Source organism: Triplophysa dalaica, chromosome 13 (genome assembly GCF_015846415.1).
Source record: "Triplophysa dalaica isolate WHDGS20190420 chromosome 13, ASM1584641v1, whole genome shotgun sequence".
Lineage (NCBI taxonomy): Eukaryota > Metazoa > Chordata > Actinopteri > Cypriniformes > Nemacheilidae > Triplophysa > Triplophysa dalaica.
In genome coordinates, this window is record NC_079554.1 from 13450378 (window position 1) to 13476360 (window position 25983).

General features: G+C 37.2%; 2 protein-coding genes across 2 annotated transcripts in view; one reads left to right on the forward strand and one right to left on the reverse strand.

The window, feature by feature from the left end:
- Nucleotides 1-25983, forward strand: part of dll4 (delta-like 4 (Drosophila)) — a 176107-nt gene that overhangs the window by 22253 nt on the left and 127871 nt on the right. The gene's annotated exons all lie outside the window — the stretch shown is intronic.
- syndig1l (synapse differentiation inducing 1-like) lies at nucleotides 806-24233 on the reverse strand. The gene is made up of 4 exons (XM_056764516.1): nucleotides 23626-24233; nucleotides 18240-18809; nucleotides 10028-10165; nucleotides 806-4335 (listed from the first exon to the last, which is right to left on the reverse strand). Exons 2-4 carry the CDS (start codon nucleotides 18702-18704, stop codon nucleotides 4177-4179), a joined length of 762 nt encoding a protein of 253 aa, XP_056620494.1. The 5' UTR covers nucleotides 18705-18809; nucleotides 23626-24233; the 3' UTR covers nucleotides 806-4176.

Sequence of the window (25983 nt, forward strand, 5' to 3'; positions counted from 1 at the left end):
AACATTTGTTTCATAAAAAGTATTTTGAACACAATTGTACTCTATGCTGCTTATTTATATATAACAAATGTAAAGAAAATTGTATGTACAATGTACAATGTTTTGAAAAAATGCATGCAAATAATAATTTATACTAAAACTCTGTGTTGAATTAGAAAGTAATTCAATAATTAAATGTAATGTATGTAAATGTATTGCAGGCTTTTTCTTACAAAACTGTTTCGCTCCAGCATCTTTGAAGGCTTAAGAGAACAGTTCTTATAATAGTTCCTTTCTGGCTGATTGCCTTTGAAATCAAACACTGAAATGCCTCCCTGTATTTGGTCTAAAGACATTACAGCCCTTGAGCATTGTGATCTCATTTAACAATCAATTCATCCACCTACTTCTTTAAATAGTTTAAAACAACAAAAACAGAAGATTTTCTCTTTTTGGAATATGGGAAATCGTGTCCTTTAGTTTGTCCTTTGAGCAAAGTAACTTGTATATGGACAAACGCATCGGGGCGCTCCTTTCTAAGGAACAGGTTTGAATGCTTTAGTCAAATCTGTGAGTGCAGATCTTAATGTACAACATTAAGGCGTCCAAAGATTTTTGTCCATACAGTGTATGTTCGGTTAATATTACTCTTATTAACATTCTTTAATGTATTTTGTGTTAAAATGCATTTTGTGTAATTTTTGAGATACTTCTGCATGTAGCATCTTTTCTAAAGGAACACTTAGCTATTGCATTAATACATACAGACACAAGGTCATTTATTAGGTTTTGTCTCAAATGCATTTTATTTAATACTGCTTTGTCTCGTCTTTCATTTGCAGTATTTACATCGTTGTCACTGTTTTACAAGCACATTCTGATCATGAGTGAGAAAACTCAAAGTATCACAACACCAAAAAAACACTGACATTCTTTTATAAACACTTCACTCTCATTTTGTCTGAATTGTTGATGAGTGACACCAAAAGAACTAATTTTTGTGACGATAACAAAAAACAAAGCAACAGAAATGATTGCAAATCTCGAAACGAAAATGCACATATACTTACTATTGTTACAATATAGGTCATTGCAAGGTCAAGCCCTGGCTTAAAATAAATCTTGAAAAAGGACTAGTCACTATGGAAACGTAAAACGGAGAGAAAGAGCAAGTCTGATACACAAACAAGGGCAGGTAGACTGTCATCATTCATTTAGAATCAAATGATGCAAACACAAAAAAAATGTAATAATTTGGGAGTCAATGGCTAATCTTAACTGTCTGACAATACTACTGTTTCAATATTACTGATAAGAGAAGTCAGTTGAGCGCACACAGTTATCATTAAGTGAAGGCTACTTTCATTACAGCCAGTGTGGAGAGCTTTTGCATGTGTGGTCGAACTCCACCACAAGAGTACATTGTAACATTCATTTAATTTAGCAAAGAGGAAAACACTCCGATTGTAAAACTTGCTTGGTCAAGTTTTAGTGCCTTTAAAATAGTGTTGTTTGTAAAAAGCTGATTCTGTTTTGGTTATTTCCTGCTATGCTCTAGAGATCCGCTCCTGCAGAAAAAGCCATTATGGGAAGCTAATTGTGAACCGTAAATGTCAGGTATGACTAATGCATGACCTGTGCAGAGAGACTGCAAGTGTCCCAGGTTGGCTTTCAACGCTTCAGTGGTTGCGGTGGAAATGCATTTTCTAAGGACCACAACAAAACCAGCGGGATTTGAGTGCATGAATCACAAGCTTTAAGAAAGCAGAAGAGGTTTGTTTTGTGCCATCCAGGCGTTGGGCTGATGCATTGAAACTCTGGGACAGTTTTGATATTGTTGTGCATTCTGTTACAAATCTAGCGATTTTAAACAATTTGGTAAATTTTGATGAAATCAACTTTAAATATAGACGGTTTCAAAGCAACAACATAAATAAAAGGTACTGCGCATGCACGTGTTAGTGGGCTTTAGTTAACTTCCGGTACACATTCACAAACAAGAGAGTGCCTGTAGATTATTTCTGATAACAAGCTAAAGAAACGGAGAAGAACCGTTACTTGGCTATTCTTGCCTTCCCAATATTTAGAATTTAGACTGGGATACCAAGCTCAACCGCTAGATGTCACATACCGTTTCTTGCAATGCGTTAAAACTACAGAACCCATTCAACAAATTGTTTATTTAATAAAATAGACGCACAACAATGTTGAAAAAATTGTTAAAAAAAAATACACAAATAAATAAATAAAAATTGAAAAAGATAAACAAACACAGACCAGAAGTTAAGTGCAGTCCAGGCGTGCGCATCCAATGAAACGGTCTATAAGACTATAGGATGCCGTTTTTACATAAAAACCTACATATTTATTTCAGAGCTGTCAAAAGTTACAGTATGGCCATCTTTTATGTGATAATGCTTCATTTTCCAGTAATGCATATTATATGGCATCAGAATAAGATATTTAAATATTAAGTTGGGATGTCACTACACATGGTTCTCATTTAAGCTCATGCTTGTCTAATACAAGCGCAATGATTTTAATGGCAGAGGACTGAGAATTTTACAATTAATTTTGAGAATTATTTCCAGGTTGAGGTGGGAAATATCCTAAATCTTAGGTGTCTTGAAAGCAGCATAACTCTCTAAAGTACACCTGTAATTCGGCCATAGACTCTTTGTACTTAATAGGTCTCATAAGCCAAATGTAATTTGTATAGAACAAGACTATTCAAGATTACACTGTCGCCTCTAAGTGTCATGGGAGGATCCCTAGCAATAAGATTACTCTCAATTTAAATACGATTTCATTTCTACCACCTGAGGCTCGTATCACTGGGATTCAAACTAAGCACCGTACGTTAGACATTTCCGCCACCTTAGCACTCTCTGTTTTTGTGTTTTGAAGTTATTATGCGGGTGACCACGCCAAATTCAAGCAGAATTGGTGCTGCAGTAGATCAGTCAACCTTTTCGCCACTACATTCCCCGTGTGTTCATTCTATCGCACCTTAGCCCACGAGCCCGCAGGCATGCAATACATTATTAATCAATTCAATCTGAGCTGTTTTCTAACCTGCATTTTTGTTCAAACATCCATCCCTGAATTTGATCATCCATCTCGAGTTGTTCCAGTTCAGATGCTCTTTCTGATCATAAGACATGTAATGCATTTGGGAGTTAGGATGACACATCTCTCTACCATCCATATATCAAATCATTCATATTCAGTTCAGACATCTGGGCGTAAATTCACACCAACACCAAGAGCATTTGAAATTCAAGCGAGGATCCGCATGGATATGAAAGCAAAGCTTCTTTTTCCTTGGTGTTGCAATACTGTTCACAATTCTCTGCACCCTACTTGGCTTTTCTTTTACCATGTCTTACCTACAGCCTGTGTTGGGTCAAAACAGAGCTGTGGACATTCAACACAACAAAAGACCATGAATTTACAACACAAAACACTGAGCCCTAGAGTGGGAAAAGCATAGGTTGTGTATACTCAAGAGCTGAATTTCACAGATGAATTTCAGTTCGTAGAGGCCTGCATTGTCTTTAATAGATTGTTCCAGAAGTTCAGCATTGTGGCCATAAGCATTTCGATTTGCGTGCAAACACTACCTTTGCTTATAACAAGGCTGTTTTATTTGTTCCAGAAAAACATATCCATCACCTGCTTTATACTATCCTTTTTAATGGTGCTTCATGAATAGTATACCGCAACTGTTTGTGTATTCAGCTACTCTGGATTGTTTGAGCCACCCACACTGAATGGTTTAATGGACTTAGTCAATAACAAGAGAGGAACAGAGAACGTCTTAAATGCTCTTTTAGGTGCAGAATGAAGCACAGTTAGAAAGGGAAGAGCAATCCAATGGCACTCGGTCTCTTGATCCTTTCTTGGAGTCCTAGCTTCCCTTTGAACTTGGTTCGTTGAATTGCTTGTTTGTCTCCAGTTTATATATTCTGTAGACCTAAGCAACAAGTTGTATCCAATGGGACAGCTGCTGTGATGTGATGGAGATCTACGTTTACATTTAGGTGATGACAAGTCCCCAGTTCTTCATTTCTTTCCGCATAATCCCTTTCTCTAATTTGGGCGGTCAAGCAGTCCACAGTGAGGAATGAGACGGACATTTAGAAAAAGACGGGGATAGTGTATTATCATGAGTCCTGCTGTTCCCCCGTGGCCCTGCTATATGTGGCCTGGTTTGGACAGATATGCGATGAGGGCCACTACCACTCCAACGTACACCCCTGTCCCAATGGTGATAGAGAGAGCGGCCAGGAACAGGGCTCGTCTGGAGGCGATGCTAGCCGATGGGAAGTCTCCTTTAGTTACGGCTTTGCTAGTCTGTAACAAAGTAAGAGAGGAATGATGAGTATAAAGATTACAAGATAGGTTGGCTTCATTGATGCATGTTGGTGTAATATTGGACATGTAATAAGTAGGGCTGTGCATTTAATTGTAATTAATTGTAATCTGCAATTTTGGCTTCTAACGATTACAGAAACAAAAATAATTGAGGTGAAACGATTATTGTGCACCATTCAGTTTTGCAAGGATCTACAGCGATGCACCTATTTTACATTACATTTTGTTTTTGAGTTGAATTCAAGTTAAAATGACAAAGTTATTTATTGTTTTTTGCTGTTTCAAAACTCCGTGAGTAATCGTGTTCAATAATTATGAGCTCAGTATTGGTCAAAACAGTTGTAATTATGATTTTCATTATAATCGAGAACCCCTTGTTATAAGAAAGTTCATCGTAAACTTCGTTGTATGACAATGAGGGGCATTTTGAATAAAAATCCAATATGATCAAATGTTTTGAAGGAAAATTGTATAAGGAACAAGTTCATAAAGATTACAGCAACCTAAAGGCTAAAATACACTACAAGACCTTTATTCAGATTTTGCTAAGATTTTCAGTCTGGAACTGTTGCAGAAAGTATATGCCAGTCTGCAGATTTGATCAGTTAGTATGTTTCTATCTGAAACTTTCAAAAACTCTTCAAGTGTATGATGTCTAGTTTAAAAAAAATCTGTTCAGATTTTAAAGGTTTTGTAGTGTATTCCAGCCATAAGGGGAAAAGACTGTGAACAGCATACATGTGTCCATTTTTCTGATTCACTGATTTGAAAATGTTGCATCAGTGTAAACAAAACGTTATTCTCAAGAGCGGTTGTAGATTGTAGTTTATATATTTCGTTGTATCTTTAAAGATCTGAAGTTCCATAGGGAGCATTCTGTTTTCTTTTTTGTGATAATTGTGATTTGCTTTGTTCTGGTCTGTGATTGCTTTCATTCCCTGCTGATCTCACCTCCTAAACCTTCCGAAAAAAAAATAGAAAACCACCTTTGAGGTTTCAGTCACGATCAAAGCAGTGGAAACCGGAGTGAAAAGAGTAGCCAGCCTTGTACAGACTTTCTGTTTGTCAAATTTTGCCTTCTCACATTGTTTCTTTTTTGTCATGAGTCAGTGTCAGTAGGGATGAGCCAAAAGTGATAGTTAAAAGGCTAGAAGATCAAAAGGAAATACATTCAAAGTCCATGTTGCAATACTGTCAGCAAATAGCTGTACAGTTGCTTTGTGGAGTTATAAACCTCCAATCTTTCACCATTACCCCCTGAGGGCTTTAAAGAAAACACGTGGGACTTAAAATGGCAATGAAAGGCTTTATCTAATGTTTACACTTTCCATATAACCACTCCTGAGAGACTCCAAAATGGAACATCATTCCGCCTTAATTTCTTACTAATGCCTATGAAGACCTGTTTAATAGTTTAATCAATCCATTTCCCCAGTTCAAATGAATAATTAAGTCATCGTATGCTTTTCATTTACCAAGAACACGACTCAAGGCTTATGTGCATTTAACAGGGTGATTTTCTTATAAGCCACTTCCTTAGAATTGAACAGATATAATACAAAACATTTTGATTTCAGCATGTCCATGTTTTTTTCTGTTTTCTACCATATTAAATGTTTTTAATGACCCATTTGACTTCAAGTCAGAATTTAAATGAGTTATAAAAAATATATAAATATATAAACATATATTTTAAAAAACTGAAGTGGAAACATGAATTTATTTTACTGCAATACAAATATTTTATCCATTTTTTTTTATTGAAATCGATGATTTGCACCAAATAATGAAAAAAGCACCTAAATAAGAGACCAGAATAGATAGGAACTGCTATAATACTTTTTTTTAAATACCCCAGGGTGAGACCTCAAGAATCTGGCTGATGAAATGCCAACGATACATGTTTGGACTGTTCTCGATATCAAGGATGCATCGTATGCAGCCTTGAGCGCCTACAGAATCCGCTTGAAGTCCCAGAAGTCACTGCGCCGCGTTCATCCAAGTTCGTTCTTCCGAGGCTGCCTCACAAGACCGGTCTCCACAAGAACACAAGTCCGTTCTTGCATTCTTGGAATTAAGAAACGATCATAGTTTTCATTTCTGAATTTTATGTAACAACAAATTCCCATAGTGACATTTGTGTTCCTCCACAGTATTGATTGAGTTTTTTATTTTAAGGTGTGGAAAAATGTAAATAGGTTAGTAGACCTAAACTTCTTAAATTGTACTACTGTGTTAGTTATGTGCTAGTCATGAAAATGGGAGTTGCCTGTCACATTCGGCTCCCAAGGTGGGAGGTGTCCTGCTCACTTTGTCACAGCATCTGACCCTTTAGTCCAGGAAAAATGCTATTGATTTTTTTTCCTCCCACGCTTGGTGACAGCCAATAATGGGTTGTTTGGACACACCAGTTGGTATATTAGATGAACTGCCATGTTAAACATGCTTCAGCATATTTATATTTGTAAGGGTTGTTTATATCTTTAACATTCAAAGTGCATCCTCTTATGCAAACATTCACTGACATACATATGGGCAGGGGTGGTACTAGGGGTGGGCTAATAAGGCTGAAAGTTTTCAGTAAAGCCCAGGATGTTTTAATTCCATGGCGTGTACGAATCCCTTAGAGGCCATTTACATTTTGCATCTTTTGTGCGCCTACCTAGGGGCAAATGTGTGTGGATCCTTCTTCGTAAAATAATCTTGAGTGAAAAAACAAAGCCACTCTACCAGCAGCCTCTGTGGTGCAGTGAGCGCAAGATCGAATTCACCTTTTGCCGAACTACATTCACACCGCATATCAGATCATACAGGCATTTATTTACGGTGAGGTTAAGTGTAGTACAGGGGTCTTTATTGTCCTAATAAGTTGTCATCTATTTAATAATTTCAATACATAAAATAATTGTAACAAAAATAATAACTTTTATTATTATTGTTTAATGTACACTTGTTTACCTTGCTGTGCCGAAACGGAATTAAGTTGAATTTGACACAATTGACTACGTGCACAAGCGTAGCGATGAAATTCCACCGTCACCAGAAGTTGGGATGTCAGTTTCCAGTTTACTCTCGCACCACGTAAAATGTCAGTGTTTACAAGATGTCTTCAAGATCTGCCTAAAATAAGCATTAACGATGTACACCACATCGTTGATGCCTGGTCTCCTGCTCCAACAAGCAAGCGGGACAAAGGATTTAAGCTATAAATATCGAGTTATATCCACAAATAGGAGGATAAGTAGTTTGTGGTGTCCCGACAACTACTATGTACTACGTACTAATGATTTTCCTTAGCTTAATCCCCAGGAACATTAGAAACATTTTTGCATATGGGCCCGGACCTTACTTGCTACGCCACTGTATTCCGAGACAAATGTGGAGGTCTCTGGGCTAAGCCCCGGATATCCACGCACTTTAGAACCGCCCCTGCATATGAGTATGTATCTATATGCAGGGCTCAACATTAATGCTTGTCTGGGACAAGTGAATGTTTTGTATGGGCAAGTGAGAGAGAATTTTACTTCTACAAATTGTTTTATCTGTGCTAAGAATATTTGCATTAGACAGAGCTGCTGGTGTGAATTGGCTTTGTCATGGTTGTGCTTGTTTGTCTGTGACATTAATCAATCAGTTTATCAAGTAAATCAAATTTAACGCATAATTAAACAAACTCACAAAATGTAGAGATTGTCACAGGTTTTCCCCATAATTTGACCAAAAATGCGTCATGTGACGACATCACCTCGCACATTGTGTCAAAAACTTGAACACTCAGACGAGTATTTGCTAAAGGAAATTGTTGTACCCTTGTAGTAAATTGATAAACTGTAGTTAACACTGTAGTATATTCCTTGTAGTCCCAAGGAATTTTAGGAGAAATATCTGATAAACTGCTGACACTTAATCAAGGAGAATCACAACTATGTCTCCTAAACTTAGAAAAAGCAACCAATGAGCAAAATAAATTCCTCTGGGTATTTAGGCAAAGCATGTGTGCCTTTATTTTTGAAATACATCGGTTTGAAGATATATATTAAACAGCACTAAATGTCATTCACAATATAAAACATTTGCCACATTTCCAAGCCGTCCATTCTAGAGCGAAAACGGAAATAGCTACTGTACCGTTTTTGTAATTGTTTTGTACAATATTAATCATATCAATTAGTTGTATTCTCAAAGGCTTTAATGCTTCATTAGTTACATTGGTTATTGTCTTTCGCTTTCCAAGAGAATTAAGACAGAGGTGCATGCTGAGAGCGTGGAGTAAGGAGCGAAGGGTGGGCGACACACCTCATGAACATTCAACCCTACGCTGCTGGGAAGGTGAAAGAATTAGTTCAAGATTGTTCTCTGTGGAATTTACAGAGCCAGGAGAGAGGGCAGAAACATTCACATCTCCACCACATCTCATTTCCATCCTTCTCACACACACGTTAAGGATGCTGAGAACCATTCCTGAACAACACCACCACCACCATCATGATTACACGGAGAGAATTAACTTTGCCTCTGACTAAATAATTTACTCTGCTTGTGTCTGACGTGGACTAAAATACAGATAAGAGTACAAAGAGTCTCAGCCTGAGGTAGGATGAGCAGTTGGAAAGCGTTCTGTGTGGCATGTGTACATGGAGCTCAAAGCACGTCCCACCAGGGGAGCCGCTCTCGTCACGCCCATCTGATCAGTGCGATCGTTTAAATATGTTTATACAAAGTGCACGATAATTCTGCAGTTGCACAAGCAAAGCTGTTTGCCTGCATGATCTGTGTTATAATGAGGCACCTGTTTCATATGAATAAATAAGCCAATAAATATCGCAAAACTCTTTTCCTACGGAAGACTGTAGGATTTTTAGAGAACAGAGATGAACAGAATGTTAAAGAATCGCACAGGGGCATTTGATTTGCTGCTCATAGGGGAGCAAGGTTTGGCTGCTTAGTCCATGCTGGTCGAAGCTGTCACAAAAGCATCCAAAAGGCATCTTTCCTAAGTAATGGTGATGCAAAATTAGGTTTGTATTCTGTCGACTAGGCGAGTTGATTATAATCTATTTTCATTAAAATTGTTGATCAATTAATCGATTAATCATTTATACCAAACAAATCAAGATTGATGGAGCACTTTAGCGGCAGATGATTTTATATACAGTTTTGCAGTTTTTCCACCATATGCTGGCATAATCACTGAATGCATTTGTGTTAAATGTGATAAATTGATAACTGGTTAATTAAATTACTATCAATCGATAAATCAACATTACAATAGTATTAAATTGTGTTATTGTAAATGTTTTATACCGATGACAGATTCTTTAACATAGTTAATGTATTTCTATATTTTCACACCATATCTCATGATAGGCCGTGTTCTCAAGGTGCCATCAGCCAATGTGTGATTCATTTTTCCTGTGGCTCCATATTAATCAGTCACATGCCATTTGCAGCATAGGTGTTTGGCTTAAAAAACTAAATGGCCATGAGCAAAGCAGACATATTTTAAATCGAGTAATTCCAGGAAATCTTTCTTAGAGCAAGTGCCATTTAAATTAATGAGAATGCAAACGGATAACTTTTTCCAGATATTAAAGACCACCTTGGTCTCATTCTGTCATGTGTCATATTGAGCAGAATCTTCAGCAGACCTATTGGATGGCTCTGCACTTACCCCCTGAGAAAAGTAGAAGGCAGCAATGCCCAGAGGCCAGAAGCAACAGAGCATGGAGAAGATAGCAAGACCCAGGTGATCGCGAGGAGGGATGACGATAAAGTTGTCCTCGCTCTCACTCTCGCTGGAACAATCTGTCTGTAGAAAACGAAAGAGCATTATGAGAACATTGCTTTAAACTTTTAAGCTATTTTAACATTTCCTCCAGTGTTAAAGATTCATATTCCAGGTTCATAACAAGCTCTGTCCAGTCATTGAACATTGAAAAAAATTAAACATAGACTTAAATTAATGTTAGAGCTGTATGAAAACAGCTGGCACTTACATCTTAAAGTAAACACTATTGTTGTTTCTTGAAAAGTAATGTTTTTTGTCTGGCATGTTTGTAAAAACTATTTATGTCCTAATTTAACTGAACCCCAGTCCTATTTTAATCTAATCCCTGTACTGAGATCTGCCCCCATATGTGTTAGTATGATGATGCGTGTGATGTCCAATTTATTGTATATTATAAATATATATATATATTTGTATAATAGTTAACATTGTTATTATGGTCTAACTTTTACAAAATATGCGTGATAATACTGTATATGTGTGCATTATAACGAAGTGAAATCTGTAAAGCTTAGTTTGCAGGAATCATATCCAGATACCAAATATTCATCCGCCTGAAAAGTAGTAGGATGATTAAAATCAAAATAGGTGAGTTACTGTATAATTAATAAATGTGCTTTAACCTAAATACTAGCTTCATATTTAACGCCGGCCTCGTTTTGATTTTATGTAAGAGTTATGTAACCCCTTTTATCAAATAAATGATTCTATATTATATTCATTCTAATATTGTATAAATTCAAATATATAAATAACATTTATTTTTCTGTGGTAAATAATGGCACAAATGCTGTCGATACAGCTTGTGTTGTGGAAGCCTTTAATGTAACAAATCCCATTATGTGTCTGTATGAGATTTCATTTCTAATTTTTGTGGTAAACAAGTTATGCATTTCAAAATAATATTCTTTGCAGTTTAAATATGCAATGCAGGTCATCACAAAGGCTTTCAGACATGACAGCATTTCCAATTCACAACTTTTTGGGAATTTTGTATCAATTTTGTCAGATCTCTCCTTTGATTCCAGTGATTCACTTGAGTAACTATAAATAACACGACCTGCTGGAGAGTGAGAAGAGAACAAAGCTGTTAGGAAAATATTTCGGCACTGATCCACAGCAATAAGCCGCAATCATCGGTGGTGAGGGATCTCTCTGTCACCAGGGTTTTATCTGCGAGAACAATAGTCCTACCTCTCTATAAAATAGCACAGCATGTTAGATTGGATTTCTCTGTAAGGGGGGTGGAGTGAGTGGCTTTCGTGCCCAGGTACTGTTAAGTTGCTACGTGGTCTGGAACGTGTTCTGATAAAAGCTGAAATTCTGTTCATTTTCTGTAATAGTTGGGTGTAGGAAGCTTTGAGGAAACTTGATGTTTGCTTATCGCCGCCTGTAATTAATGCTATAGAAATGCTGGCAAAGTTAAGTCCATATAATGAACTGTCACTCCTACGCTCCGAGTCTTTGCTTACATCCAAACACCTGATGTTACATAAAAGGATATAAATATTTCAGTGGGCTTGTGTTAGATAGTCGGCTATGTGCGTTGTAGAGGTCCGCTGCTTTATACTTTATACAGTGTGACTTCTATAATATTCATCAGAAGTACCATTTTGTAGAAACTTTTGCAGAATCAAAAATCTTTCCCTAAGTAGCCTTGATTGATTCAAACAGCTATTGCATTTTTGCATCCAGAAATTGAAATAAAACAAATAAGTCAAAACAAATGTAATCATGTCCCCCTTCTCAATTCACCATATTTGAATAGCTGGCCAACAATGTAAATTAAACTTGAATCCCATTGCGTGACCCGATAAACCTAACCTCCATCCTTGCCTTTACCATGTCCATCTCCTTAAAAAGGGGGGTCTCCTCTTGTCGAGGGGTTGTGACTGCAGATGCTGCCAGCTTTTTCTGACAGGTAATGATAGATTAATGGATGGTTTTATCCTTTCAGGGTGGCAAGAGGCACAGGAAACGAAGCATGTAATTTATGTTACCGAAATGCCTCCCCAGCACGAGAAAGACGGGCCTGTCCTTTCTCCCATTCTTTCTATTCTCCCCTCACGATCCATCTCTTAGCTAATAAAATGTCACCTTATTTTCAAGGTGATCGATGTCTGCGCTTTCAAACTTATTATGTACGTGTCATGTATGCGAGCTCCAGCTGAGTGCCCTCCTTTGCTGAAATAATTGAATCTATATACATTTGTAATTAGCTGCTTAATTAAATACCTTTCAGTGACTTCAGCTGACACGTTTTCATCACAATACAGTAGAATATGGAGACAGTTAAACGGTTTCAAATGAAAATGAATTCAGAATCAGTTTCATGGCGTTCTTTCCATCCCTTGGTTTCTACAATGTCCTTTCGCATCCGTTGTGGGCGGTGAGAGCCGCACAAATGAAAATAGATGTTTCGGATGGAAAACGAATGAGGCGGTTTAAACAGCAGCCAGCAGAGACTGATAGAAAGGCGTGTGCGTTTTACGTGTCTGTTTGGGGGTGATGGGGTGGGTCATGAAATAAAAGAGCTGTCAGGTGGAATGCTCTCAGAGGCAATTATATTCCTACGAAGGGGCATACAACTGGATCCACGATGTTGATAGGTCATCGTCCCGGCAGGCAAGATGTTGACGTTGAAAACAGCTGCATGCATTTTTAAAGGGACTGTTTCAGAGATTATAGACTGCCGGCTCATGGCAGAGAGTAGTTAAGTTGTGTCATGCCAGGAGCTGGCAGCATTTCAAGAGCAGGTCATGAGGATATAATTCATCAGGGGTTGATTAATGCCAGACAAATATAAAATACAGCCTCACTGAGGTGGTTATAAGCCTGTCTGATTTATAGACCCCGAGACCACACTTGCGTATGGCATGACCTGCGTTCAAGGACCACGGTGGGATGCTCAATCACAGCGCAAATAATCAGAATGACATGCTGGCATGATAACTATGCATGTGAAGGGAATAATATCTCAATATCGCATTTTTCAAAGCCACTAAACTCAATACATTTCTGTTCTGGGATTTCTCGATCTGAGTATGTTAAATGTTTGGTTGAATCATTTTTTTTAAAGAACAACACAATATGTATGGGAACTTTGCGTTCTGTTTAAAATTCCCTACACAAAACCATCAATTTAGCCTTGGATAAACTCTTGTAATTGATACATGCTACCTCCAAACAGAGATACATTAGCACATTAATTACTTATTCAGTGTTTACTCTTGCTAACCTATCCATCAACAGTTATGATAAATTAATTTTCTACAGAATACACAGCCAGCTCATTTATCTTCAGCCTGTGTAAATAGCCTTTGATCACCTGGGAACTGAGCGTTCCCTTTCGCCCACAATGCAACAGTAATGAGATTAAGAATGGGTTAGTGTTGACAGAGTTCTGTGGATCTTAATAATTTAAAGACTAATTAATTGCCTGGTGCCACACTTTTCATTTAGACCGCAGAGAAACATACGAGCCGAACGTTTGTACTTCGCTCTAATGCTGTAAAATCTGAAGTACAGTACATACAGCATGAAAAATTTTGAATAATGATCTGATTTAAATTTCACATAATAGGTTTACCTTTTTGTCTCATGTTCCAACAACCCTTAATAATAAGCCTGCTCTGAATGCATACTGTATGTGTTTTGTAGAGGTACATTGCATGCTTTTGCCAGACCATTTTATCTAAAACCCTTCCCAGCAAAGCTTATTTGGAACTTGCAGACATACATCCATATTATCATGCATAAGGCATTTTTCCATTTCATTTTAACTTGCTTCTTGCCCTGTGCTTTATTGGAAATCTTCTAGGAGCTTTATATAAAACAGGTAAGAGACTGATGTTGTGACACAGCCCTGAAATTAATCTCAAGAACTGCAGGTGCATCAGAGATTTAGCGGAATATGAATGGTGGTTGGAGAACATATTTGATTTTCTCTGATGAAGACAACGACAAATTTGGTAGTGCTCACATTTTAGCTGTGTGTTTGTTTAGAAGATAGAGGAAATCCAGTGCAGCTTTTCTAGTATTTCAAAGTAAAAAAATCTTTATAACTGTGACGGAAGTTTCTATAGGACTCTTAGCTGAATGCTCCGAAGCTTTCCTTTCGGTTTCATTTTTATACAGCAATTCGTTTTTTCCTCTAATTTGATTCTGAAGCAGCATTTCAAGGGTTTTTTTTTATACAATGTGGTTTGACCACAGAACACTTTGAATGTAAAGAAAAAATCCACAGTTCCTTAAAAAAAATGTGAATATCATTTCGGCTTCTTTTAAAAGAGAGAAAATATTGAAAGAGAGAAAATATACAGACATAATGGCCAATTTTTGTCTGCAATGTAATTATTTTGTAAATTATTGGAACTACTTTCAACCATATGCTCCAATTTTACTTATTCTTAAAAAACAAAGTCTGGCCAATCGAACACACATGATAACTGCATCCAAATGACTAGCAGCTGAAAGACATTTATAACATTCATCTTTACCATCTGCCTACAAACCATCAATCAAAAACAGAGAAACACAGATGGTATGTGATAGTAGATGATGTCACATTAATGGGAAAACAAAGTTAGTGGTATTTTGACTGTTAAGGTCAATTCTGGCTACTTTAAAGGGATAGTTCACCTAAAGATTAAAATTATGTCATGATTTTCCCTCAAGTTGTTCAAAATCTGTACAAATTTCTTTTTTTGGCTGAGCACAAAGAAATATATTTGGAAGAATGTTAGAAACTGAGATTTCTGGAGCACCATTGACTACCACAGTAGAAATAATTATTGTATATATTTTTGTTCTGTTAAACATAAAAGAAAATATTTTGAAAAATGTTGGAAAATCTGGAAAATTCAGGGGCAGGTTTGACAACAATTTTATTATTAGTCAACGGTGCCCCAGAAATCTCAGTTGTTAACATTCTTCCAAATATCTTTCTTTGTGTTCAACAGAACAAATACATTTATACAGATTTATACTCAACTTGATGTTAGGTAATTCATGACAGAATTTTTATTTTTGGGCGAACTATCCCTTTAAAAACACAGTTTAACTTTTTATACGTGATATCGACTGTTGCATATACTGCTCGAATTAAGGTTAAGCATATTAAAAACAGGACAGGAACGATAAGAATGATCATTTCCATCGACACAATCATTGTCATCATTACATATTCATATTCCACCTATTATCTTTGCATTTTAAGAAGGTTTATAAAAGTTTCTCAAGTTATCCACAAATAACAATCTCTCAACATCAATTTATACACAATTTAGATATTTAGAGCATTTTCCCATTTAAGATGTCAGAGTGAGACAAATTCCCCTTTTAACCCTGATGGATAATTCGTCCTCAGTGCATTCTTTCTAAATATGATGAGATCTAAGGAAAAGGCACTAAATTAGCTTTAAAGGCATTAAATTGGGTTTTAAGGAGATAAAATGGTCCTTTCGAAACATCTTGTGACTTACAGACAGAAATACTCTGACCATTAGTGTCTCTTTTTATCTAAAAGAAATTGGCCATACAAGATTTCCTGTCAATTGTACTGAATAAGGACCTCTGAAATAAGTGTGCATTCTCAAGAGTTCACAATTTACATTTACACTACGAAGCAAAATCATGTGAACATCCTGTTTTAATGAACAGGGTTGGCTGATGTAATTGCAGCTGTTACAAACAAAGTGATGTCCTTAAAGTAATGGTTTACTGATTCATAGAACCTACAATGGTCTGCACAAAGCCATGATCTGAACCCAAATAAAAACCTAATTAAAGGCCTCATCGCCCAACATCAGTGAGTCATATGAGTAAAAGCTGTTAAAGACCTATTCCTTATTAAAAATAAATGTTCAACAAGCACATATATGTTCTGTTCAGATGTCCACATACTTCTGACCATTTAATGTGTTTCACAACACTTGAAAATACATGAAAACGGGGATATTAGAAGGTTCACTCTGTCACTGCCATAGAGTTAGAACAGATGAATCTTAAGGCTATAGAATACAAATAAGATAGACAAAGATATAGTTCACCCAGCCCCCCCCAAAAAAAATCTGTCATATTTTATTTATCCACGTCTTTTAAAACCTGCATTTGACTCTTTTTTTCTGTGGAACACAAACAAAGATAGTTAGAGAAATGTCCCACTGGCTTTGTTGCCATACAGTGGAAGTCAATGGAGGTCAATGTTGTTCGGTTTCCAACATTCTTAAAAATTACATCTTTTGTGTTCTGCTGAAGAAAGTCATACATGTTTGAAATGACACGAGGGTGAATAAATGATTGAAGAATTTCCTTCTTTAGGTTAACTCTCCCTTTAACATAGTGTTATTAATGCACTACATACAATTTTAGCAAAATTGTCTAAGAAATATGTGTTAAATTGTGTGAAGCATCTGAATCATTAGCCATTTAAATTAGTCAGTTTTAGAATTCCTCATTTCAATTGACATAATGGTTCAAATTATGCAGGCATGAATCATTTTAATGTGCATTGTAGTTACTTATGCACCATGTAATTTAATCTGATGTTTGATAATCTGCAGCATGTAATTTAATCTAAATGTTTGATAATCTGATTACTCTATTTATTTATTGACAGGGCTAATATAATTTTTTAGTGTTTGTGATAACAGTATTAAAAAAAAAGACATTTTTACATGTTTTCTAACAGTTTACTATCACAGCACATCACGACAGCAGACCACACAGTATGTAGGGAGAGGTACATAGACACGCATGTGAAGACCAGCTTTTTTTATCATGAGACACCTGCGGTGAACTCCAGTGGTGCTCGGCATAGAACAACGCTCAATGTGAAACGCTGAAAGGGCCAGTATCCTGGATATGACCTGCATACATATACCTCCCTCTCTGTGAGCTTCAAGAGTGATGAACCCCATCCAGCACCATTATACCCCATCAGCAGCACAGAACAATGCCCAGCCCATCTCATTAGCTCTTCTCTACCTATTGAGATCATTTCATGAAGGTAATGAATATGAAAAGGCTTTATTTGGTTCATTGAATCTTGTCATGCTTACTGGCAAGTAAGTAGGGATGAAAATTGTAAGGAATTTAATGATTCTAGTTTCAAGGTTAATAGCGCTTGGCACTTCCAATAGTTTAACAATTACGTTAACCATTCTGTGTGTGAACTAGTGTTTGAATGAAGTAATCCAATGTTTCACATTTTCTGCCCCTAGCAGTTTGTTGGCCAATCAGATCATTTTAGAATTAAAGTGATAGTTTAACCAAAAAGTTTCATTCTGTCGAATGACAAGAAGGTGAGTACATTTTAAATGCTGGGTGAACTATCCGTTAAAAGGTTACAGGAAAAAAAGTGTAAAGTAGTATATTATGTATAACTTAGCTCATCCAAAATTGAAAATGATTTTATTATTCACTCACCCTCATGTCAAACTTGCATGATTTTTTTTTTGGAAGAACACAAAAGAAGATATCTTGAAGAATGTTGGTAACGAAACAACATTGGACCCCATTGACCTCCACTACATTGACGAAACCCAGTGAGACTTAGACATTTCTCAAATAACTTATTTTATGTTTCACCAAAAAAGGGTCATGCATGTTTTGAATGACATGAGACTAAATAAATGATGACAGAATTTTTAAATGCTTTCTGGTCTAAATAAGATCCAGCTATAATAGGTAGTAAAAATAGTGTTGGTGTTGCGAAATGTGTGAAGTATTATAAAACATAACTTCTCAAATAAGAGCTTACCATTTTAACAGCATATCTGAGAAATTCATATGTTGTCTGTCACACATAATCCAATAGAGCCAGCAGATGTTATAGGAACATAAGGTGATCATTTACAGCTAGATTTCACCCCAAATGGAGAATTAAACCTTGAGAGAAGAGGTTTTTAAAATGTGCGTTCTTATCAGACAGGGTCTAATATTGTGATGTAGGCTATTACTGGAAGCTGCTGCTCCCTGTGAGAATTGTGCTGCTGTGCTTTAAGGCCACCTGTCATAAACTAGATGAATTAATCCAGCAGTACAGAACAGTGAGGGTTCTGTTTACTCTTCGGCAAAGAAACCGCCGACTTACCTCATATTCTACATATTCCTCTTCTTCTACCTCGTAAGACACCGTCTGGATTTTCACCTCGTTTTCGTCCAGCAGTTTAGCTTGAGGGTCCTCCGTACTGGGCGTCTCCACCGCGACTTCCTTGTCTTTCTTCTCCACGAAGGTGGTCTCGCAGCACTCGTTTTTGTAATCCTTACCCTTGCCGCTCACATCGTCCTTGTAAAGGATGAAGTTTGGCTTGTAAAAAGCCTCCACCGCCAGATGAAGCGAGGTGGCGTCCAGTAGCTGTGCTTTGGCCTTGCCGTTTCCTCCTGTGACCGCGACCCCACCTCCGCCTCCACCTCCTCCACCAGTCACAAAATAATTAATAATGTTCTCCTGATACTGGTTGCTGTGGAAGTCTCCCCCGTAGCCGTAGTCGGCCTTGACCACATGCTTGCTATTCTTATCCAAAAGAGGGTTTTGAAGCTCACTTAGGCTTTCCATTGTAGGACGCAGAGCGTTTAACAGCCGGATGGAGAAATATAGGAAGATGCGATGACCTTGGGTGGACCGACGTGACAGGTGCTAATGTGTTCAATAGGGCGTGAGCTGTAGGAGGAGTGAGAAGAGAGAAAAGTGAGGCAGCTTGCGGTAAAGACACGGGCTATTGAACACATGCAGAGAAAAGTTTAATAAGTCTGAACTCGGGACAGACAGGTGCTCGGCAATGGGAAGGCAGCCATGCAGTTAACTCAATGATGTCTGTGGCACCAAAAGCCATAGCTGAATTGTGAAGACTCTTATTTGGAACTGTGCTATAAATAATGCAGATTGAGGCTTTGTCACTGTTGTTGAACGATTTTACCTGTCAGAGTAGGTTTTTAAACAATTCACAGTTACAAAAGAAAAAACAAAACAGATCCTTTTCCACTACGCGGATAAATAAAAAAAATCAGTTTATAAGGCAGATTTTAATTAACTTTGGTCATCCGCCCCGTGGCACACAGTGACAACCCTAGTAAATAGGCTGATTGGGAGGTAAAGCGGACATTTATTTTAATACAATACAATTCCAAACATGCCCAATGACCCTTCAGAAAGAATAACTTGCCATCCAGTTTTCAATAGTGGGAGAAATGTAATGCATCTAAAAAAGATCATTTTTTGCTCATGTTGTGCTGGCCAATATGATGGTCATCTTACATTTATGTATTTGGCACCATATTGTACATGCAGCATCACATTGAAGTGAAAGTTTTTCAGTTGGGCTACCAGTGACGTTGTAGAAGCACGCAATTTACAGTCAGACATTATTAATTCATTTTGTGATTGAACAGATCATAAAAAGAGTTTTCAGCCTGTTGTGTGATCTTAAAGGATAGTTCACTCTTAAATGAAAACCCTGTCATTATTTACTCGCCCTCATGTCATTCCAAACCGGTTTGACCCTTTTTTTTCTGAACACGAAAGATTTTTCAGAGAATGTTGGTTAAAAAACAACATCGAGCTCATTTACTTCCATTGTAAAGACACGAGAACATTTCTCAAAATATCTTCTTTTTTGTTAAACAGAAAAAGAGTCATATGCAGATTTAAATAAATAAAATATAATTAAATTATGACAGAATTTTTTTTGGTGAACTATCCTTTTAATACGGCAGCCCAGATTTTTACTGATATGACCAGATAGTTTCTTTAATTTTTGATAACATTTTTAATGAGGAAAAAACACTCAATTTCTTCCATTCATCTAAATAAAAGATGTCTTTTAGGTTTGTTAAAAAAATGCTGATGCTCCTAAACAAAGCAAATCAGTTTTACCCATACATCTAAATCCTGTCACACTGCAACTCTTTTGATTTTAGAGAAAACAGCATGTGGCCTCGGTGTTTGGTATACACCCTCTTCATCATTAAACTGTGATTAAAATAGCAACACAATAAAATAGAAAGCAGATTATTTCCTAGCTTTTGATTTGATTTGTGCTGATGCTTCTGCGTATTGTCAAATGTAGGATAATTCATCAAGGAATGCTGACTCCATTGCTCGGAGAGGTTTTGAGATCTCCCAATTCTCAATACACGTTTCGACACAGTCAGCATCCACTACAAGCGCGTTCTCCCAGCTCAATAATACTACTCTATCAGAGCTAACCAAAGAAAAGCTTATTCAGTAGAGATCAAATTATGAATTTATTATTGGTTATTCTTAGACTTTTCATACTTTGAAAAACCGGAAGCTTGGGCGACACATTTAAACGAATAGTTCAGCTGCAAAATGAAAATTCTGTTATTATATAAATGCCCTCCTGTCATTTCAAACCTGTACAACAGAAAATCATTGGTCGCCATTGGTTGTGTCCATACAATAGAAGTCAATGGTGAACAACGCTTTTTGGTAACCAACATTTTTTTGAATACCTTCTTTTGTGTTTTGCAATAGAAAGAAAATCACACAAGTTTAAAATGACAACAGGGCGAGTAAATGATTACATATTTTTAACTTTGAAGGTGAAGTATTCCTTAAATGGCCTAGTTTAAAATAGTAAATTGCATTTAGCTACAACCATGAACCATGGAGTTAACCCTAATTGCGAATTGGCTGCGGCTGGTATTAAGTCTCATTCTAGAGCTTAGACGGATGTTGGGCATATGATGTGACAAAACTCTTTGTAGTGCAAGATTTCAAATGCATAATTTTGCTAAAACTGAACCATATCAACACCATCATACAGCCAGCTAACACGCACAGACTGAAGGTCTCATTACTCTTCCTAGTTTGAATGCCTTTCCATCTCTCTCCGCATTGATTCCTGGTCAGTTTCGACCTGCATCTTCTATAAAGTGTCGGCTGCAGATACATTCCTCACTTCAATCGGCTTCTTGTCATCCTTTCTCGATCCTCCCATAAATAAAGCAAGTATCTATTTGTTCTGAAACAGACTAGGGGTACTGATTGAATTCTGTGCATGGACCTCTTATACAAGGATGGATCCTAACTCAAGATATTAGGCCCATTAAGTTTTGTAATGTGAAAAAGTAATGTACCATCTGATATCGTTATTAAGCGTTATTTTTGTGTAATTAAAATGAGGCCATGCGCCACTTGCCCAAACTCTTCAGTATATATCAATGTGAGCTGTGTTCGCATTGCAGAGCAGACCTAATTTCTATTTCTGCTATACTATATGCTTGTAATCTGCACCATAACCCCTCGCAATTGAAGACAGATACAATCCCTCAGGTTCTAACTGTCAGCGGAGCCCTGGGGATGTGATATTTTACCCAAGTCTTGCTTGTCAGAAAGAGCCATGGCATAGCCTGCAAAACATTCAAGCATTTGTGTGTATTTTTATAGCTAAGAGGTCAGAAAGTAAGAACAGACTTTAAAGCTATGATGATTTAGAATAAGTTGTGGGACCCTTTTATTTTTACAAATTGAGTGTGAGAAATGTGTTAATTTAAACATTGCACTATATACACATTTCATTTACTGCAAAATTTCATAATTTCACATGACAGTATCATAATTATCTTTGTTGAGACATTTATACAGCACAGTCTTCTATGATACATGTATAAATTCATTCAGCTCGGTATAAACAGTCTCTAAAAGACAAACATCCCTCTAGCCTAATTTAACCAACGATATTCACTAGACACAACAGAGACGTTTGCATATTCATCTAGAGACTTCCAATAAACAAAAACTTTGCAGTGAATTAAATCTGGCCATTCTTTACCTTTTTGAATCGCTCTCTGTTGCAGAGAAAGTAGTCGAGATACGTTCTCTTGAGACGCTTCGGCTGTACCTCTTAAATTGGTGATCATGGCAACATGAACATGTGCATTTGTGTATTGATTTCTAGCAACACCTGTTTGTTGTACCTATATCAAACATCAAGGTCAGATGAGTCTGAAAAGCACCCATATAGAGGAGATACTGTATACACAGTACAGTTAATGCAAAAGGCTATTTAGTTTTTTTATATAAATAACCTTATTAGAATTCACCGCCCACACAGATTCACTGCAGTATTGTGGTGTCAGTCATATATTCATATCAAAAATGAACACTACTGGAAATGAAGATGAAACTATATGTCGTATATCCAATATAACACAACCCACAGAAGCTTTCCTCTGTTGTTTGTCATAAATGGACATCACCGTTTACAGTAACGGCTATTTCTTCATAAACTCAAATATGAAAAATGTGGGGCATTATAGAGATCTCTTACATGTTTAACCACCCTGCCCACAATTTTCTCAGAGGATCTTAAAAAAGGAAATTGGGATCATTCTCATCCTTAGCAATTTACGAATCATGGTTCACTTCAGTCTGAACTACATGTTTCTAAGAGAGGCACAACCTGCTTTTATACGTCATTGCTTACAGAACCTTCCTCTTTGCACCAAGGTGCAATCAAATTCCCCTGTCTGTGTTTTCGTCAATTAACCCTTATGAGTCTCAATGTTTCTGAATTCTAATAGTACACAGACTGCACACACTTTAGCGGTCTTAATGTACTGGGCGACATGACTAATGGAAACTTTTGTTAGTCATGCAGTTTAATCGCCCTGTACACAAAGCATGAACAAGACAGGGGTGCAATTTCTCAGACAAAAACGCAGTAATTTGGTTCTTGTATACAAAGATGGTTTTACTCATCCACCTTGTGGGTGAAGGGAAAAATCTAGGCATGAAGATTAAAGAAAAATTGCTTTTTTAAAATGCTTTCCTCTCTTTGATGACAGTGAATGAAAACAAGGCACCCAGTACACTATTACTGTTCATCTAACACTCTCTAACATAAACAGAGGAAAGAGAAGAGATAAGTGTATATGGAATTATATGTTATTAAGCTATACTGTTATTCACAAGTACATATAAGGTCAAGATTATGATTTTTACTAAATTTGACATACAGTTGCTCGTTCTTGCTTTGCTTACAAACATATCTGGACGAACGGACAGTGTTGTGGTCATCACAGATAAACTAATTGTTGCATTCACTGAACTCGCAAAACTATACGCGCAAAACAATTAAGATTCACTGATCATGCGCGCAATGCTACGAATTCATTTCAATTATAAGTAATAAATGCTTACTCTGAGTTTTTTAACAGTGCAAAATACAACTTTTCTACACAACGCAAGCATCTTACAAGAGCCTAAAATGACTAACAATAGTGTTTGAAATGGACATTTAAAAATGTAACACGCTCTGGCCAAATGTTTATATTTGTCAAAGAAACTTAGCCGGCATTACGCATACATTAATCGTTATATTCCCAAGCGTACAAATATCCCGATGCTGTGAATATGATCCATTGATCAGTTCTTTAATTCTGTAAATTTCATACGTTGATGAAACAAAGACTGTGATCAATCGCATATTCAGCCATGTACAGATATGCCTTACCTCAGGTCTCCAGGTGTCCGGCTGTCCTCATCCGATCTGATTCAATTACAAATTGACTATCGACTGGATTTCCACAGAAATGTCAAACCATCTGATTCCGTGTCTCGCATTGCATAAGCCAGTGATGCGCTGGTAAACTCGGTAAACAATACCTCTGGTTTCTAAGGGTGGTCACGGGCACCGAAACAATGAACAAGCTCATAAACGCGAGTCCTTGGTTAAGAAGCAGTTCTTAAGCAACACATTTTAGAATTGACTGATGAAAAACAAGTGAATCACTGTCAGCAACACTAAACCTCACAATAGTGGCGAGCTGATGCCTTCGGAGTGGTCTGGCTTTCCCCGTCACTTTGAGTTGAATCATCACCTGAACTGGACCGCGTTCAGGAAGGTGTCCGAGAAGTTATCCAAACCCCCGTGCAAACCTCTTAAAACACAGTTTTATCTGCCCGCATGCTTTAAACGGGGAATTTCAAAGACAGAGTCGCGTTAATCATAAAGCATTCCGTTCAAATTCCTCAAGAGTGAGTGTGCGTCGACGTGAGAGATAAAGCAAAACACTCGTAATAACTGAGTAGCCGTGTCTGTCGTGAGAGGAGTGGACGGACTTTCGGATGCACGCCTCGGCAAACAGGACACGATTGTCTTGCGCGCGCGCGTCAGTGTGGTACCTGACAGCATCTCCCAGCCAATATATACGTTTGCGTGGAACAGTTTCCTTGAAGATTTTATGATGTTGACGAAAAGTATCACAGTCATATTTAAACAGTATATGGTGTTTCTGCAATTGCATATTTTTAGTTGTTAGTGACCCAAAAACTGAGTACAGTGACACAAAGAAGAAAACCAATCGATTAAAAGTACGTGATTGGTCAGGATGTTTGAAGAGTATGTCTGAAAGATTTTTAAATGGCATTCATTTAAAGGAATCTTCAAAAAGAAGCTTACTCAATTTTGTCCAGCTGTCTACATATAAATAATGTAATAAAAAAAGTATGAGGCTCTATAAAAAGTAAGTATTAGATGGGCATAAATAAAGCGAGAAATACTGTCCTGGTGCAGGAATGATGTTGCTCAAATCCCCTTTCATCACCATTTGAATTCCCATCAGAAAGGGAAAAGGAAAAAATTACTGACACAGAGACAGCTATTGCTGTACAGCTTGTAGATGTCAAAGCTCAATGGATATTTATTTGGAGGATAAGAAGATGGGGAAAAACGGAACAGAAAGGGGATTGTCATTTTTAACGTGATAAGTTGAATGTGTCAGTGTGCATAAAAAGGCTGTTTTAATTCAGCAGTTAAGCCCTGGGTGAAAGCAAGCGATTTAATGGACTCCAGCCTTTTGTGGTGGCATGTGTCCATGCTTTGCTCCTCTTACCCAAAAATGCTCATAGCAAACAGCTGCTCCAACTTGCTTTAAACCCCTCATCAATCAGAACGCCTCCCACGGTACCTGCGGTTCGCAGAAAGCTATGGCAGCGTCATTTCACTCTCCCCTTCTGCTGCTGTTTACGGTGTCATTTATTTCAAGGTTTTTTGACTTTCTCCTTGTGTCCATTTTGCTTGGAAAGAGGAAGGCGGTTATACCTGCAGGCTTAACTTAAGCTTCGGATGAGCTCGAGATTCAATTTATTTCAGCTGAAATTACTTCAATCCTTTTGCCACAGAACATTAGAGCCATAAATGAATATCCTAAGGGCACACACGTTTTTTGGGGGTCCATCTGGAAATAGGCATCAGAAAAAGCCCACGCCTGGCAAAAGAAAACCTTAAACTCCTTTGAATTCCATTGCCAAATCCTTTTTGAAGCCGTTAAACACGCGCAATAAAGGATAAAACACCTCATGGTTTAAGTAAGGGTGGTTTGAGGCTGTCACACCTGAAAGTGTTTTCCAGCATATCTCAAATTCCCAGATGTGGCCAAACGGTTTCTGGTCCACTGGTAGACTTGTCATGAAGACAAATGTACTCTTTTTGACAAGCTTTTACCAGACATCCATTGTTTTAAAGTTGTTTTGATTGCATTTATATCGCACGACCAACAAACTAATCCAATAATGTCCAGATGGCCTTATTTAACCAGGCAATATTCCGATATTTCCAGAATACACTTTCACATTGTCATCTGCCGTGTACAATTCATTAAATATACCTGATTTGTTTCCTTTTGATAAACAAGCTAATATGTAACGTTCCTGTTGTTTAGATTTTGATCCTAATTGGCTAAAAAAGCTTTTAAAATTCACTTATTCAGTCTTCTGGCAACCATCATGCACTGAAAAAATGTGATGTAGCATTAGCAGAATGAATGAATTATTTTACAGCTTGAATTTCGAAGGAGGCAACAGACCTAGA

Excerpts from the sequence above, each read along its gene's own strand:
- syndig1l (XM_056764516.1), bottom strand. The coding sequence starts at position 18,704 with ATGGAAAGCCTAAGTGAGCTTCAAAACCCTCTTTTGGATAAGAATAGC. Across the intron at positions 10,166-18,239 it reads AGGAATATGTAGAATATGAG|ACAGATTGTTCCAGCGAGAG; the intron begins GTAAGTCGGCGG and ends CGTTTTCTACAG. Across the intron at positions 4,336-10,027 it reads CCTTCTACTTTTCTCAGGGG|ACTAGCAAAGCCGTAACTAA; the intron begins GTAAGTGCAGAG and ends ACTTTGTTACAG.